Below are 16,587 nucleotides of genomic sequence, written 5' to 3'. Positions count from 1 at the left end.
GACTATAAAGATAGAATAGCTCATATGAAATTCAGTTTTTAAAAGTTTTATTTTTATTCTTTGGCATAAAGGATAGGTGCTGAGTTGGAGAAAAAGTCTAGAATATTTTGAGAAATGAAAGTGCTATAAAACAAAACAAAAATTTTAAAAATAAAACCAAGGATCCCATCCTTATTAGAGGCAAAAAAAAAAAAAAGTATATAATTGATGTATTGTAATCTGCTGATAGATAAATATTTTCTAAATAAGAAAAGGGAATGTGATCTCCTCAAGGTGAGGAACCTTTTTATTTTTCATCTTCTTATCTTCAGTGCCTAGTGTGTAATAAGTGTGTAACATGCTAATTAAATTGAATTGGGGATTCTATTTTATAAGAAACCAAGCCATTCTCCAATTGATAAATGGTCAAAGGATATGAACAGACAATTTTCAGATGATGAAATTGAAATCATTACCACTCATATGAAAGAGTGTTCCAAATCACTATTAATCAGAGAAATGCAAATTAAGACAACTCTGAGATACCACTACACACCTGTCAGATTGGCTAAGATGACAGGAAAAAATAATGATGAGTGTTGGAGGGGATGCGGGAAAACTGGGACACTGATCATTGTTGGTGGAGCTGTGAACGAATCCAACCATTCTGAGAGCAATCTGGAATTATGCCCAAAGTTATCAAACTGTGCATATCCTTTGATCCAGCAGTGTTTCTACTGGGCTTATACCCCAAGGAGATACTAAAGAAGGGAAATGGACCTGTATGTGCCAAAATGTTTGTGGCAACCCTGTTTGTAGTGGCCAGAAGCTGGAAACTGAGTGGATGCCCATCAATTGGAGAATGGTTGGGTAAATTGTGGTATATGAATGTTATGGAATATTATTGTTCTGTAAGAAATGACCAGCAAGATGAATACAGAGAAGCTTGGAGAGAATTACATGAACTGATGCTAAGTGAAATGAGCAGAACCAGGAGATCATTATATACTTCAACAACGATACTGTATGAAGATGTAATCTGATGGAAGTGGATTTCTTTGACAAAGAGACCTAATTCAGTTTCAATTGATCAATGATGGACAGAAGCAGCTACACCCAAAGAAAAAACACTGGGAAATGAATGTAAACTGTTTGCATTTTGTTTTTCTTCCCGTGTTATTTCTACCTTCTGAATCCAATTCTCCCTGTGCAACAAGAAAACTGTTTGGATCTGCACACATACATTGTATCTAGGATATACTAGGACATATTCAACATATATAGGACTGCTTGCCACCTAGGGGAGGGGGTGGAGGGTGGGAGGGAAAAATCAGAACGTAAGTGAGTGCAAGGGATAATGTTGTAAAAAAATTACCCTGGCATGGATTCTGTCAATAAAAAGTTACAATAATAATAATAATAAAAAAGTAAAAAAAAATTAAAAAAAAAAAGAATTGATCCACCCATTCTAGAGAACAATTTGGAACTATGCCCAAAGGACCACAAATTTTTTTCATATTTTAACCCAAAAATATCACTACTACATCTATACCTCAAATAAATCAAATAAAATGAAAAAAAATTGAATTGGGTTAGAAAAAAATAGAACATTAAACAAGTAACAAGACTATCTCAATTTAAATCAAGCACAGCTGGTTTTGCACATCAATATAATTTTTAAGCTTTCATAGAAAAAAGTACTTAATACTTCATATTATGTATGTTAATATTTAACATGTTTAATCTAAAACCTCTCCAATAAAGTTAACACAATGAACAAAACCATTAGGAAATCTAAAGGATTTCTTAGAATACATTTCAGAATACACTCAAATATACTTGGTAGAGACACTGTCTTTTTCCTTTCGTAATCTGGACCACTGTAGTTTTTGCTTCATATCTAAGATTCTTTGGCAGCAATTATTTTGTGTAATGGGCTGGGGCTTGAGTTGATGCACTGAGGTCCCAAGCACGTGAGGCTAAATAGTAATTGGACTATACCCTATTAATATAAATGATTGGGTAAAGAATGGCCCCCGCCCACTCTCTGTGCAAGTCCTGATGTGTTGTATAGGAAATGATGATTTTGGTGGGTGGAGGCAGAGAGAGACAGGAAAAGAAGCTGGGAGAGATTGGCCTGGGTTCGATGCTAGCAGCTGCTGGTCATGTGGCTTCTGGTCTAGCTAGCTCCTTGACTCAGCTACACACATTGCCCATTCTCTTCCACCTCCGATATTTCTTAACTGAGAATAAAGACTGACAACTTTCCCCTAACCTGAATTCCTGACTCCGGTTGATTTTAAAATACGCAGTCCTCACAATTTTGCACCTTAAGAGTCTTAAAAGAATAATCTAGGAAACTACATAAGGGGCAAAAAGCAAAAACGTGTCAGAGGTAGGATTTCCTGTCTCTGAAAGCAGTGTTATATTTATCAAACCATACTGAGTCTGCAACCTATCACACACATATGTATATATTATCATACAGGTTAACAATATTTTCTTATCAATGCTCCAAGTCATTATTAATCAGAGAAATGCAAATTAAGACAACTCTGAAATACCACTACACACCTGTCAGATTGGCTAGAATGACAGAGAAAGATAATGCGGAATGTTGGAGGGGATGTGGGAAAACAGGAACACTGATACATTGTTGGTGGAATTGTGAACACATCCAACCATTCTGGAGAGTAGTTTGGAACTATGCTCAAAAAGTTATCAAACTGTGCATACCCTTTGATCCAGCAGGGTTACTACTGGGCTTATATCCCAAAGAGATACTAAAAAAGGGAAAGGGACCTGTATGTGCCAAAATGTTTGTGGCAGCTCTGTTTGTAGTGGCCAGAAACTGGAAACTGAGTGGATGCCCATCAACTGGAGAATGGCTGAATACATTGTGGTATATGAATATTATGGAATATTACTGTTCTGTAAGAAATGACCAACAGGATGATTTCAGAAAGGCCTGGAGAGACTTACATGAACTGATGCTGAGTGAAAAGAGCAGGGCCAAGAGATTATATACTTCAACAACAATACTATATGATGATCAATTCTGATGGACGTGACCCTCTTCATCAATGAGATGAACCAAATCAGTTCCAAAAGAGCAGTAATGAACTGAACCAGCTACACCCGGCAAAGGAACTCTGGGAAATGACTATGAACCATTACATAGAATTCCCAATCCCTCTATTTTTGTCCACCTGCATTTTTGATTTCCTTCACAGGCTAATTGTACACTATTTCAAACTCCAATTCTTTTTGTACAGCAAAATAATTGTTAGGACATGTATGCTTATATTGTATTTAATTTATACTTTAACATACTTAACATGTATTGGTCAACCTGCCATCAGGGGGAGGAGATGGGGGAAGGAGGGGGAAAAATTGGAACGAAAGGTTTGGCAATTGTCAATGCTGTAAAATTACCCATGCATATAACTTGTAAATAAAAAGCTTTAATAAAATAAATAAATAAATAATTTTAAAAGAAAGAATATTTTCTTATCAGAAGAAAGATTCTACAGATTCTATTTCATAACCTATTTCTGTCAAGTAGTACCCCATCTATTATGGTCCTAAGCAAAACTTACATAAAAAAAGTCTTCCTAATAATCTGCCCTCCTTTATTTTTTGAGCCTTTATTAATCACACAAAGTTTTAAGTAAAAACCACAACATATTAATGTAGTTAGCATCTACTATGAATAGACCATTATGGGAAATAGAATAAAGAAAACACATCTATTTCTAATATAAAAAGTAATTAATTTAAAGCAAAAGGACTGGAATTTTGATCCTGGCTTTCATGTTTACCAGCAACAGGAACTTAATTAATTCATCTACTGAGGCTGTTCCCCAACTTGTAAATGATGATTGAAATAAATTATTTTTAAGGTCCTTGCCCATTATAATATTCTGTTTACCACTCAAGCTTGAACTTCTGGCAATACTCAGGGCACAATCTTGGGCAGCTGAGTCTTAAGTGGGGAAAACCTGAGCTCAAATATGACTTCATGTACTAGTTGTGCAACTCTATACAAATTACTTGACCCAATACAAAATGGAAATAATAACACCACCAACATTCCAAAGCACTTATTAGACTCAAATGAGATAATATTTGTAAAATGCTTTGCAAAGTGCCTGGCACATAGCAGATGTTTAATAAATGCTCATTCTCTTCCTGCTTCCCTTTCATCTCACACCCTTCTTATCGATTTTCTTTCTGTATTTAAATTCCTCCTATTTCCATATAAAATATTTATTTTCTGTGTCCCATTGTCCCATGATTCTACAATGTGGACAACCAGGTACTTCATTAATTCTTTGTGCTAATATATAATGCCAAATTAATAGTTAATGCTTTAACCTCACTGGATGTTTTCATTTTAACAGCTGCTTTCAAATATCTTACTTCAAAGGAATGGCTGCTATAATCATTTCAAGACATTATGGTCAGGCCAGTGGAGAAACTATTTTTTATCAGAGAGCTTTCCTGGTATCTTTATTTTAATATTTGCTATTGTTCCTACATGTGAAACCAGTAGGCAAATCTGCTGATATTTCTGGCAGGTTGGTGTTTTTGTTGGGTTTTTTGGGGGGCGAGGATTGTTGGGGGCAAGAGATAGTTGGAAAGGAGAAGAATGCATGAGGGGAGGAATTGCCCCCTCTAACATAAAAATGAAACCAGCATTATTATCTAGCATTAGCAAACACAAGAGTTCAAAATATTCGTGGACTAAGATTTCAACTGTTTTGCTTTGAAAAGTGAAAAATCCAGCATTCCATTTTAAACAGAACACTGATTCTATGGGATTCAGATTCCCATCTAACAGAATACTCAAACTGGAAGACATTTCTAACAATCTAATTGTACTCATTTTATAGATTAAGAAATGTAGGTACAAAAGATAAACTGAAAAAAATTGCCATGGGGCAGAGCAGCATTAGAATCCATACTTTTGGACTTCTATCCAATTATCTTTTTTCAACACTATGTTTTCAATTTTATGGAATTGTGGGAAATTAGTTTTAAAGCCTATCCTAGATACAACATGCATTTTTGCAACTCTGGACAAAAAGTTACATCAGATCATAAAATAAAAAGGTCATAGATAAATAAAAGGTATAGAGGTCAAACAAGGTGTCTTCCTCAAATTTTTGGCTCTAGTTTGTTCCCAATATAATTGTGATTTGGAATCACCCCTCTTGTCCCTTTCTCTTCCCACATTCCCCAATAGCAAAATGTCTAAAGGGAACATGCTGGTACATGAATAACTATTACAAAACTAAAAAGTAATAAGCAGAGCACACTCATCTCTGGAGCTATGTATGAGCTCTAAAATCTACATTATGCTGTGAGAAATACTCTGCTGTCTTCCCTTTTAGAAGAAAAATTTATTAACTCCCTTCACTTATAGAAGTCCTGAGAATGCTAAAGTGATAAACAGTTCTCTATCTATATGACTGACAGGATATTGTATAAATGAAAATTGGGCATTGTCATACCATGATAAAACGGAATCTGGACTCCATCTCATGTTCTATCAGACCATATAATTCAGTTCCGCCATTGCCATTTAATCACTTGAAAAAGTCACAATTGTATATAAAAGCTTAGTCAACAATAGTTAATTGTTTTACATATCTTGATAGAAAAGGCAGCAACTAAACCAGTACTACGCTTAGTATAGTGATATGTATTTGAAAGATGGAACTTTCTTTTCCTAAAAGACAGTACATAAAGGGAAGAGAAGTGAAGGTATACCTTTATATTGTTGGAAATTAAATAATTTTAGAAATATACCACAAATTTTAGAGGTAACCTTTATAAAGGGCTTAAAGGCTTCAAATTCAGATTTTTCTAGCATCAATGATTTTACAGGTGGAAATATAGAACTAGTAATTCACTAGTAAGAAACACTTTAAAAGTGTTTAAAAACTTCCTGTTCTCATTGAGAAAAACTTCCTATAAGTAGCTATATATTGCTATAAGTAGTAATAGAATAGCAGCAGCTAAAGAACCCAATAAAAAACTGTGAAACACTGATAATCTAATTACACACACACACACACACAACACACACACAATATGCTATGAAATATAATATTATACAATTAAGCAATTTTTAAAATGTCATTAAAATAGTATGATACAATAGTTTTGTAGTAAAGTATGCTTTCATTTAAGTTAAAAATTGATATCTGATTCTTGAAGAATTATTATTTAAATCCTAAGTTTTATACTATCACAAACTTAACATTAAAGAATATAATGGACAGTACTATGAAAATACAAAATTTCAGAACTTAATTGCTCTGATAGAAGTAAATAAATATAAATGCATGAACATATAGTTAATTTTAAGAGAGAATATATATCCACTTAAAAAAATTTTAGCCAATAATTTTTATTAATCAGTTTCCTTATTTTTTATTTTAGTATTTTAATATGCTAAACAAGTCAGAACATAACTAAGGGCAAGCATATGAATAAAATAATACATCTTACCTAAATATGGAATGCAAGGTGTCATCTTCAAGCTACTAATATAGTCTCTAAGTCTTTTGTAATTATCTTCTTTACTCATAACATATTCCAATTTTTCAAAAGTAGTTTTATCTTTTCGACTCAATAACTAAAAAAGAAAATCATTAAGATTTTAATCAAATACTGAATTTTGCATTTATTGATGGATTCACTTAATTATGTTCTCATATATTGCATAATTTCTCATCTCTGACACAAAGGTTAATTTTTTCCCTCTCTATGTTCTTTTAAGGTGTCAGAGTATTTGGATTAAACATTCAATTTTTATAAATTTTTCAGAAATTGGACAAGAAGAAAAATAGAATTATATAACTGTCAACTTTTGAGATTCAAATAACCCTGACTTTTCTTGACAGTTTGATTTATTAATACATTCATCTTCACAGTTGGATAGAAAATTCAGAGATGTCTTCTTACTTTGGTAAACCATTGATAGGAACACTAACATACTGAATTTTATAGCATGTTGCTCGCTCAGTCAATTGTGTTCGACATTTCATGACTACTGGACTAAATATCCATGGGGCTTTCTTAACAAAGATACTGCAGTAGTTTGCCATGTCCTTCTTCAGTAGAGCCTTTTGTCAGGCAGAGGTTAAGTGACTTGCCCAGAGTTACAACATCTAATCAAGATCTGAAGCTGGATTTTAACTCGGTTCTACCTGACTCCAGTTTCAGTGCTCTAACCACTGAACCACCAGCTGCCTCTGTAAATTATTAAGTTGGAGTTAAATGCCCCTATGTATATATAATAAAACAAATGAAATTAATCAATTATATTCTCAAATTACAAATAACCAAAATAATCTTACCTCTATTTTTCCCCAAACTAGAACTTGAAAGAATTGTTATCCAACTCTGTTTAGAGTCACCCTGAAGAACAAGGAGGGCAGGAGTGATGGGAGTTTCCCAACTTAAGGGAACAAAAGCTAGATGGCTGATCTATGTCCTACTAAAAACTGAAATCAACCAGACACTATCTGATGAAAATGATTTGAGATATGGCATGCTTTGTTGCATACTCTGGCACTGGGGCAACAAAAATACAATGATAAATATATCACAGGATCAGATTTTTAAGGGAATCTTTTATTGTCATTAAGTCCAACCCATTCATTTTGTAAAAGAGGAAAGGTATGAAGTAAGATTTAAACCTACTCTTCCTGACTTTAGGTCCATTACTCTATTAGTGCTCCTTACACTAATCAATTCTTGACTTAACAGATAGTCTTTGAGACTCATTTGCACCAAAATTTCATCTAAAGTTTTACTTTAGATGAATATTCAGATGATATTTTCCAAATATACAATTAAGGAATAACATCGTAAAATCAACACATAATATGGAAATCTGATTCGTAAAACCTAACAGGTAAATTACTCAAAAGAATTTAGAAAATATGTCTCGCACATAGTGGATATTTCCCATTTGTTGAGTTAGAATTATTTGATAAAGGAGGTGAATCTGTTTTTCATAAAATGTAGTAATATGAGGTAGAAAATATAAAATTCAGTCCTCTATCATTTTTATTTTATTTTGCTCATTAAAAATAATACACACTAGTGTACTGGAAAGAATTTTCTATATTCTAATTGCCTTCTCGTTCTCCAATGTACCTTGATCCAAACCTTAAAAACCTCTGTCCCTCAAATTTCTCATTAATAAAATGAAGGAACTGAACTAGCTAATTTACAAGTCACTTCTGTTGCTAATATTCTAGGATTATACTGTCATATAAAATGTTACCAGAAAGTAGCATGTGACTTGACAGTACTTTAGCCTCATAGCCAGAAAAACCTGAGTTCAATCTTGTTTCTGACATACAGTCCATGTGACCATGGTCAAGTCACTTAAATTCTTAGTATTTCATATTTCACATTTCATAGTATTTTCTGAACAAAAATTATAAGTAGCTGATTTATATCAGCAGATAAGGAGTGACAAGTTTTTACTAATAAAAATAAAATCAGAGTTGTAAGTATTGCCTTTAGGAAAAGAGAACATTTTAATTAGAAGCACTTTGATCCTCTTTTGCTCTAATTTTCCAAAAGTAATTCCTTAAAATCTTGCACAATTGAAAGAAAATGGGGGAAGAAAGGAGAGGGGATTGATAATTTTCTATTAATATGAAACATTATATTGTTATGCAACAAAATATAGAACTGGTAATTCACTGGTAAGAAACACTTTAAAAGTAGAAATAAATTATATATATGTAGTCATTTCTGAAGTACAAGTAAGAACTTCCTATTGCTAAGTAGCAACAGCAATAGCAGCAGCTAAAGAACTCAATAAAAAACTGAAACAACATTGATAATCTAATTATACATACACATTATGTAACAAAACTCTGCTAGGAATCATTTTTCTAAAACCAATCAACAAACCACTAACAAACTAAAGTTAATACACCTTAGATTCTTATCCTAGATTTGCCACAAATTAACTATAACCTTGATCATGACACAATCTCTGGGCTTCAATTTTTCTAGACATAAGGTTAAATTTAAAGAGATAATTTCAAAGATCTCTGCTTAACTGATGCAATTAGGAAAATTTCTTAAGATGATGATATAGTATAAAGAAAATCTAAGTATTTTATATAGTTATAAGGCCACTTTAAACTAACTTTTCTGTAAGTTAATAAACCACTCCTAACAGTAAAAATATATCATAGATACTGCAAAGTATACATTAACTCACATGATCTTCACAACAGACCAGTAATGTAGGTAAACAAATTAAGGTCTCAGAAAGGTTAAGTAGCTAGAAAATAGGGACTATTTTAATTGTAATATTTGTGCCTACATTTTCTAATAACCGGCACGCAGAAGGCACTGCATAAATACTTTTTGCTTGACTTTGTGTTCATGGTCACCCATCTAGTGAACAATTAGAGAAGACTGATCTGAATTCAGTCTCTGCTAATTTTAAAACTAGCAGTATACTAGTTTTTATTAAGAGCTTTGTATGCAGCAGACACCGTGGTAAGCACTGGAGCTGCACAAAAAACGCATAAACAGTTACTACTCTTAACATTTATATAGTGCTTTAGGAAGCTTATAGTCCTTGGAAGAAACAAATGAACAAAATCGACCAAGACACATACAAGGTACAGAAAAAGCAATCTTCAAGTTGGAATGCTCTAGCAGCTACAGATTTCAAGAAAAGCTTCCTGCAGAAGGTTGACAACTGAGTACAGGTTGTATAAGAGACAAGGTAGCATTTTCCAAGCATGGGAAAGGCCTAATATAAAAGCATGGAGACAGGAAATGGACTGTTGAGCTCAAGGAATAGTAAGAAAGTCAATGTAGCTACACGACAGAGGGCTTGGAGGGACACCAAATATAAGAAAACTGGTACCCAAAGGTCTGGTTGTGGAATGAAAGCAGGCCGTGGTTCTCAAAGTTTATTAGATTACAAGCTCTGTAAAATCCTGTCAAATGAGAGGAGTTCCAGGCAGAAGACATTCACATATCCATTTCCAGGGGCCTGTGTAGCTTAAAACCAGATTAATCACCTGATAGGTCACAGGGTGATGAAATTTGGGGACAAACGAGTCTCAAAGACCATCTGTTAAGTCAAGAATTGATTAGTGCAGGGAGCAAGCAGACCAATTAAATCACAGATCATTGAAATAATAAAGTATAATTTTTTAAAAATACTCACTGCCCATGTTTTAGTTAGTCTGAAGATGGGGGCACTTTGTAAACCAGACACCACTGCCATAAGTGCATGGAGGTTATTTAATTCATATAATTTCTGGAAAAAAAAATTGAAAAATAAATGGCATCAATAAAACGAATTTTTTATTTATATACTTAAAAAGATCCTTTAGTATCTTTAAAGTATTATTAAAGTATCATTAGCTTTGTAGTTAGAATTGTAAAACTTTCCATTTTCATATTGAAAAAAGGTAATCTAATAAAATATAGTGGATTTATAAATAATTAATAGTTACAAAAATAAAGACATAGAAAAATTTTTTTAAAAACTGAAAACTGAAGAAGGGTACAAATAAGTGCAATTCTGTTGCTTAATTTTCATAACTAACTTTAAAAAACAAACTGTTAACAGAAATTCATGGTTTCATATAAAATCTTTTTGTTCTTCATAAACTAAAATATTTGTTGACAAGTTAAAAATAAAAATGCAATTAAAAAAGTTTTAGATGACAATCTGTAATTACCTGATAACGTAATATACTAAATACCATAGCAAATAAAGATAAAAGACAGAGAACTGAAAAAGATCTCACAAGATAGATAAGTGAATTTTCAAACCATAAGAAATCGATAGTGGTCTGTTTTGCTTTGTTTTTTATAGAGGAGCTCTTGAAATAGAAACTCTACAACATGCATTTACTGATTTAATATTTTCTCCGTGTAGAGAGGAAGGTGACTGTAGAAAGACACAGTTCACTTGGAAGCCAGGAAGGTCTGGCATTATTAAGTACATAATCTCTGGCAAGGACTGTGCCAGATACTGGCAAAAGATAGTCCTGGCTTCCATGGAACAACAATGTACAAAAAAATTATGTACAGGATAAGTTGGAAAAAAATCAACTGAGGGAAATCATTACAATTAAGAGGTAATGGGGAAAGGCTTCTTATGGAAGATGTAGGATTTTAGCTGGGACTTCAAGGAATTCCGTCAGGAAAGTTGGGGGATAGACATAAGAAAGGAGAACCTTTTGAGTATGGAGGACAGCTGAAGAAAACACCTACATCTGAGAGACCAGAACATCCTGATGGAGGAAGGGCAAGGAGGCCGGCATCATGGCTTCCCAGAGTATGTTGGGGAGGAAGAGAAGTGTAAAAGTGTGGTTACGAAAAGATTACAAAGAAAAGATTTTTATTTCATCATGGAGATAGATAACAGGGAGCTTCTAGAACTGAGGAGGAGAATGCCATGGTCAGACAGGCACTTTGGGAAGATGAATTTTACAGATAAGTAATGGGGAGATAGGGAGACAAACGGGTTACTGAAACTGTACAGCTCCAGGGGGATGAGAGCCTGCACTACGGTGGTGGCCAGAGGAGGGGGCGCATTTGAGAAACATTACAGAGACAAAATCATGATTGGATTGGATGTGGGGAGTGAGAGAAATCGAGAATTCACCTCTTTTGTAAACCTGGGTGTCTAGGAAGATGGCAGTTCCACCAAAAGTAAAAGGGGGGAGGAGAAATGAGTTTCATTTTGGACACAGTAAGTATAGGATGCCTATAGGACGTGCAGTTTACAATGTCTAAGAAGTATTTGGGGATTCAATATGGGAGGTCAGCATAGCTGAGTTGTGTATAAGAAGATTTGTTAATCAGCACAGAAGAGAAATTAAATCCTCAGGAGCTGACACCATTACCAAGTGAGGTAACAAAAACAGAAAAGAAAAGCGGCCCAGCCTATAGCCCATTTTAACATCTGAATCCTCCCTTAATCTCTTAGCACTCTAGGCCAAAGCATCTTAAAACTTTAGATTGCAACCCATGGGGATCAGAAACTGAATGTGGCAATTGTAAAATTGTAATCTGTTATTGGTAAATATTTGATTTGTGTACCTATTTTCTATACCTATTTACCAGGGTCAAGTAAAAATTTCTTGGGTGAAAAGGGATAATGAATGAAAAAAAGTTTAAGAAGCCCTAGTAGAGACGATCTTTATAATTATTATCTTAATAAAAATTAAATAATATCTTATTTGATCCTCCCAACAATCCTGGGATTATTATTATCTCCATTTCACAGTTAAAGAAAGTGAGGCAGATAGGTTAAGTGACTTGCTTGGTATCTAAGTCCAAATTAGAACTCAGTTCTTCCTAATTTTAAGCCCAGTGTTCCATCCATTGTCCCACCAGCTGCCTCTACTTGATGAATTCTATCAGAAATACAAAATTTATAAGGGGTAATGTCTATAATGGTTGAAGAAAATTAAATACATTAGAGCAAAATGAAATATGTGTGAAGTTTTATAAATATGTATTTCAAAGAAGTTTATAGAAAAGTCTTCTATTTTTGTAAAATTTACATTTATTTCACCTTTAGAATCTTATCAGACACAAATTCTCATCTATAAAATGATCTTCTATGGAATCAATCTCATCAATTTGGATACAATCTCTGGGGGCAGATTTTTTATTATTTTGTGTGATTTTCACCCAGATGTTCCCATACAGTTATAATTGTTTCTAAGGAGTTAGAAGTTTAATTTTAGACCTTTCTAATTAAGGGACTACTTGCAAGATAGCAAAAGACTGTGTTAGAAAGGCCTGGATTCAGTTACTCACTAGTTCTGTATCCCTGGTTAAATCTCTGAGCCTTGGTTTCATTATCTTTAAGAAAGGACTAACAACACCTGTAGCACTCTCCTCACAGAATTATTGGGAGAAACAAATAACAATGTATGAAAAGTACTTTGCAAACCTTAAAGCAACCATATAAACACCAATTGTTATTACTTTAAATAACTCTCAGAGCATCATTGAATTTTTCCATCCATTATATCCAATTATCTGACATTCTTTTTGATTCATACACTTGCTGAAAATTATTCTTTATATCACTTCTTACATGTGTTCAGCACTGATATATTTTAGCTTTACATTCCACCCATACCATGAATCTTTGTTTGCCCTCTGAGTCACCTAAAACTTTGATTCTCTAGAGGTTACGGTGGCTCCACAAAATTTGCAACGTTATGGAATCTATGTGATAAAACTTGCTTTAAAAAATATGGGGTTCTATCTTAAAGAAGGGAAAGGGACCCGTATGTGCAAAAATGTTTGTGGCAGCCCTTTTTGTAGTGGCTAGAAATTGGAAATTGAATGGATGCCCATCAATTGCAGAATGGCTAAATAAATTGTTGTATATGAATGTTATGGAATATTACTGTTCTGTAAGAAATGACCAGCAGGATGACTGCAGAGAGACTTGGAGAGATTTATATGAACTGAAGCTGACTGAAATGAGCAGAACCAGATCATTATACACTTCAACAATAATACTATATGATAATCAATTCTGATGGATATCTCTCTCTTCAACAATGAGATGAACCAAATCGTTCAATAATGAAGAGAACCAGCTACACCCAGAGAAAGAACTATGGGAAATGAGTGTGGACCACAACATAGCATTTCACTCCTTCCGTATTAGTCCGCTTGCATTTTTGTTTTCCTTCTCAGGTTATTTTTACCTTATTTCTAAATCTGATTTTTCTTGTGCAGAAAGATAAATATGTATACGTATACTGCATTTAACATATATTTTAACATATTAACATGTATTGGTCTACCTGCCATCTAGGGGAGAGGGTAGGGGGAAGAAGGGAAAAAATTGAAACAAAAAGGTTTTGCAAGGATCAATGCTGAAAAATTACCCATGCATATATCTTGTAAATAAAAAACTATAATAAAAAAACAAAAACAAAAATCTGTTTTGCATGATGTTATATGTATCATACTTCTTGCCTTCTCTGTGAGTTAGGGGAGGGAAAGGAAAAGGAAATAAATGTCCATCTTTTCCCAGAGAAACTGTCCTGGAAACCAGCCATATAGTAACAATAACAATAATAATAACAATAACAAAAACTAGTTTTTTATGTTTAAATTTGTTTTTTGACTTTTACCTGGGTTATTTTATTTGATTTTCACAATATCCCAGGAAAGTAACTAGATAATGGATAGAGTACTGGGTCTGTAGTCAGGAACTCATCTTCCTGAGTTCAACTGAGGTCTCGCACACCAAAGCAAGTCATTTAATCCTATTTGCTTCAGTTCCTCATGGCAAATCACTTTAGTATCTTGGGCAAAAAAGTCCTAAATAGGGTCACAAAGAGTCACAAAAAACAATTAACATCTGTCCAGTTCTCTTAGTTTAAATAGGTTAAGGAAAAAAATAATGAATCTAGTTTTGGATATGATGAAATTAGGATGTCTATAGAACTTCAACAAGTTGGGATGTGCAAGATTGGAAGATCAGCAATTTAGGACTGAATAAGTAGATTTGGGAATTATCAGCATAAAGGTAATAATTAAACCCAAAAAACTCCACTCCAAAAAAATCATCCCCATACAGCTGCTAGTGATTTTCCTGAAGGCAGGCTCAGTTATTCCCAGGATCAATTATAAAAACATATTTCCACAATAACTGTGTTGTGGGGGGGTGAGGGGAAGGTAAGAAAGAAAAGAATGCAAAAGAAACTATGCTGCAATCTGCTTCAGAATCCATGAATTCTCTGTCTGGAGATGGGTAATATTTTTCATCATGAATCCTTTGGAATTATTATGGATCAATGTATCAATCAGAGTAGCCAAGTCTTTTACAATTAACTATCAATTCAAAACTGTGTACAATGTTCTCCTAATGCTTCTCACTTTACTTTGTGTCAGTTCATAAAAGTTTTTCAGGTTTTTCTGGTTTTCAGGTTTTCTTATGGCACACTAGAATTCCAATACAATTGCATACCACAACTTATTCAGATATTCCCCAATTAACAGGTATCCTCAGTTTACAATTTTTTGTCATCACAAAACAAGCTACTATAAATATTTTTCCCATATAGATTCCTTCTCTTTTAGTTTGATCTCTTTAGGATACAGACCTAATAGTTGTACTGCTGGGTCAAAGAGTATGCACAATTTTAGGCAGAGTTTAGACCTAGTTCTAATTTATTTTTGAATATGGGTGGACCAATTCAGTATCACTACTATCAGTGTAATAGTGTTCCTATTTTTCCATAACTCCTCTAGCATTTGTCATTTTCCTTATCAGTCATATTAATCTAGTGGGTTATCATAAATAAGTTGGTACCTTGTACTTATTCTAATTTGCATTTCTCTAATTATTAGTGATTTAAAACATTTTTTTTTTCATATAACTACTGATGACTTGATTTCTTCTGAAAACATCCTGTTCTTTGACCACTTATCATGGCTCTTAGTTTTTATAACTCTGGCTCAGTTCCCTACATATTTAAACAGTAAGACCTTTATCAAAAAAGGTTTCTGTAACTCCTTCCCCCTCTATTCCTCCTTTTCTAATTTTGCTTACAGAGGAAATTGCTGAGCTCTCCTCACCCAGTCGTCTTTTTTTTTTTTTTTTTAATTTTTGCTTTTAATTTACAAGATATATGCATGGGTAATTTTTCAGCAGTGATAATTGCAAAACCCCTTGTTCCAATTTTACCCCTTGTTCCAATTTTTCCCCTCCTTCTCCCCACTCCCTCTCCCAGATGACAGGTTGACCAATACATGTTAAATATGTTAAAGTATAAGTTAAGTACAATGTATGTATACATATCCATATAGTTATTTTGCTGTACAAAAAGAATCAGACTTTGAAATAGTGTACAATTACCCTGTGAAGGAAATAAAAAATGCAGGCAGACAAAAATAGAGGGATTGGGAATTCTATGAAGTGGTTCATACTCATCTCCCAGAGTTCTTTCGCTGGGTGTAGCTGGTTCAATTCATTACTGCTCTATTGGAACTGATTTGGTTCATCTCATTGTTGAAGAGGGCCACGTCCATCAGAACTGATCATCACATAGTATTGTTGTTGAAGTATGTAATGATCTCCTGGTCCTGCTCATTTCACTCAGCATCAGTTCATGGACTTTCTGAAATCATCCTGCTGGTCATTTCTTACAGAACAAAAATATTCCATAACATTCATATACCAAAATTTATTCAACCATTCTCCAATTGATGGGCATCCACTGTTTCCAGTTTCTGGCCACTACAAAGAGACCTGCCACAAACATTTTTGCACATACAGGTCCATTTCCCTTCTTTAAGATCTTTTTGCTCATGCAGTCTTCTAATGAATTTTCAAAAAATACCTCAAATACACAGTATTTCATTTTAGGAAATTTCTCCTCACAGAGTTATTGGGAGAAAGAAATGAGAATGTATGACTAGTACTTGCAAACCTTAAAGAAACCATATAAACACCAATTGTGATTACTTTCAATAAATATGAGTGCATCATTTGAGCTTTTCACTCATAATGCTTACTTAACTATGACATTCTTTCTATTCATACATTTCCTG

At 33.7% G+C, this 16,587-nt stretch overlaps 1 protein-coding gene across 4 annotated transcripts in view; it reads right to left on the bottom strand.

The window, feature by feature from the left end:
- Positions 1-16,587, bottom strand: part of RALGPS2 (Ral GEF with PH domain and SH3 binding motif 2) — a 205,066-nt gene that overhangs the window by 87,386 nt on the left and 101,093 nt on the right. For all 4 annotated transcript variants that reach the window (XR_004229297.1, XM_031936952.1, XM_031936955.1 and 1 more), the window contains exons 7-8: positions 10,208-10,300; positions 6,499-6,625 (exon numbers count right to left, since the gene is read on the bottom strand). Coding sequence is in view for 3 of the 4 variants with exons in the window: in XM_031936952.1 (XP_031792812.1) it covers positions 6,499-6,625; positions 10,208-10,300 (220 nt within the window). In the remaining variant the exon portion in view is untranslated. The remainder of the gene's footprint in view (positions 1-6,498; positions 6,626-10,207; positions 10,301-16,587) is intronic.

Source organism: Sarcophilus harrisii, chromosome 4 (genome assembly GCF_902635505.1).
Source record: "Sarcophilus harrisii chromosome 4, mSarHar1.11, whole genome shotgun sequence".
NCBI lineage: Eukaryota > Metazoa > Chordata > Mammalia > Dasyuromorphia > Dasyuridae > Sarcophilus > Sarcophilus harrisii.
Note: the sequence above shows the minus strand (reverse complement) of the source record. Positions and strands in the feature narration are given on the sequence as shown.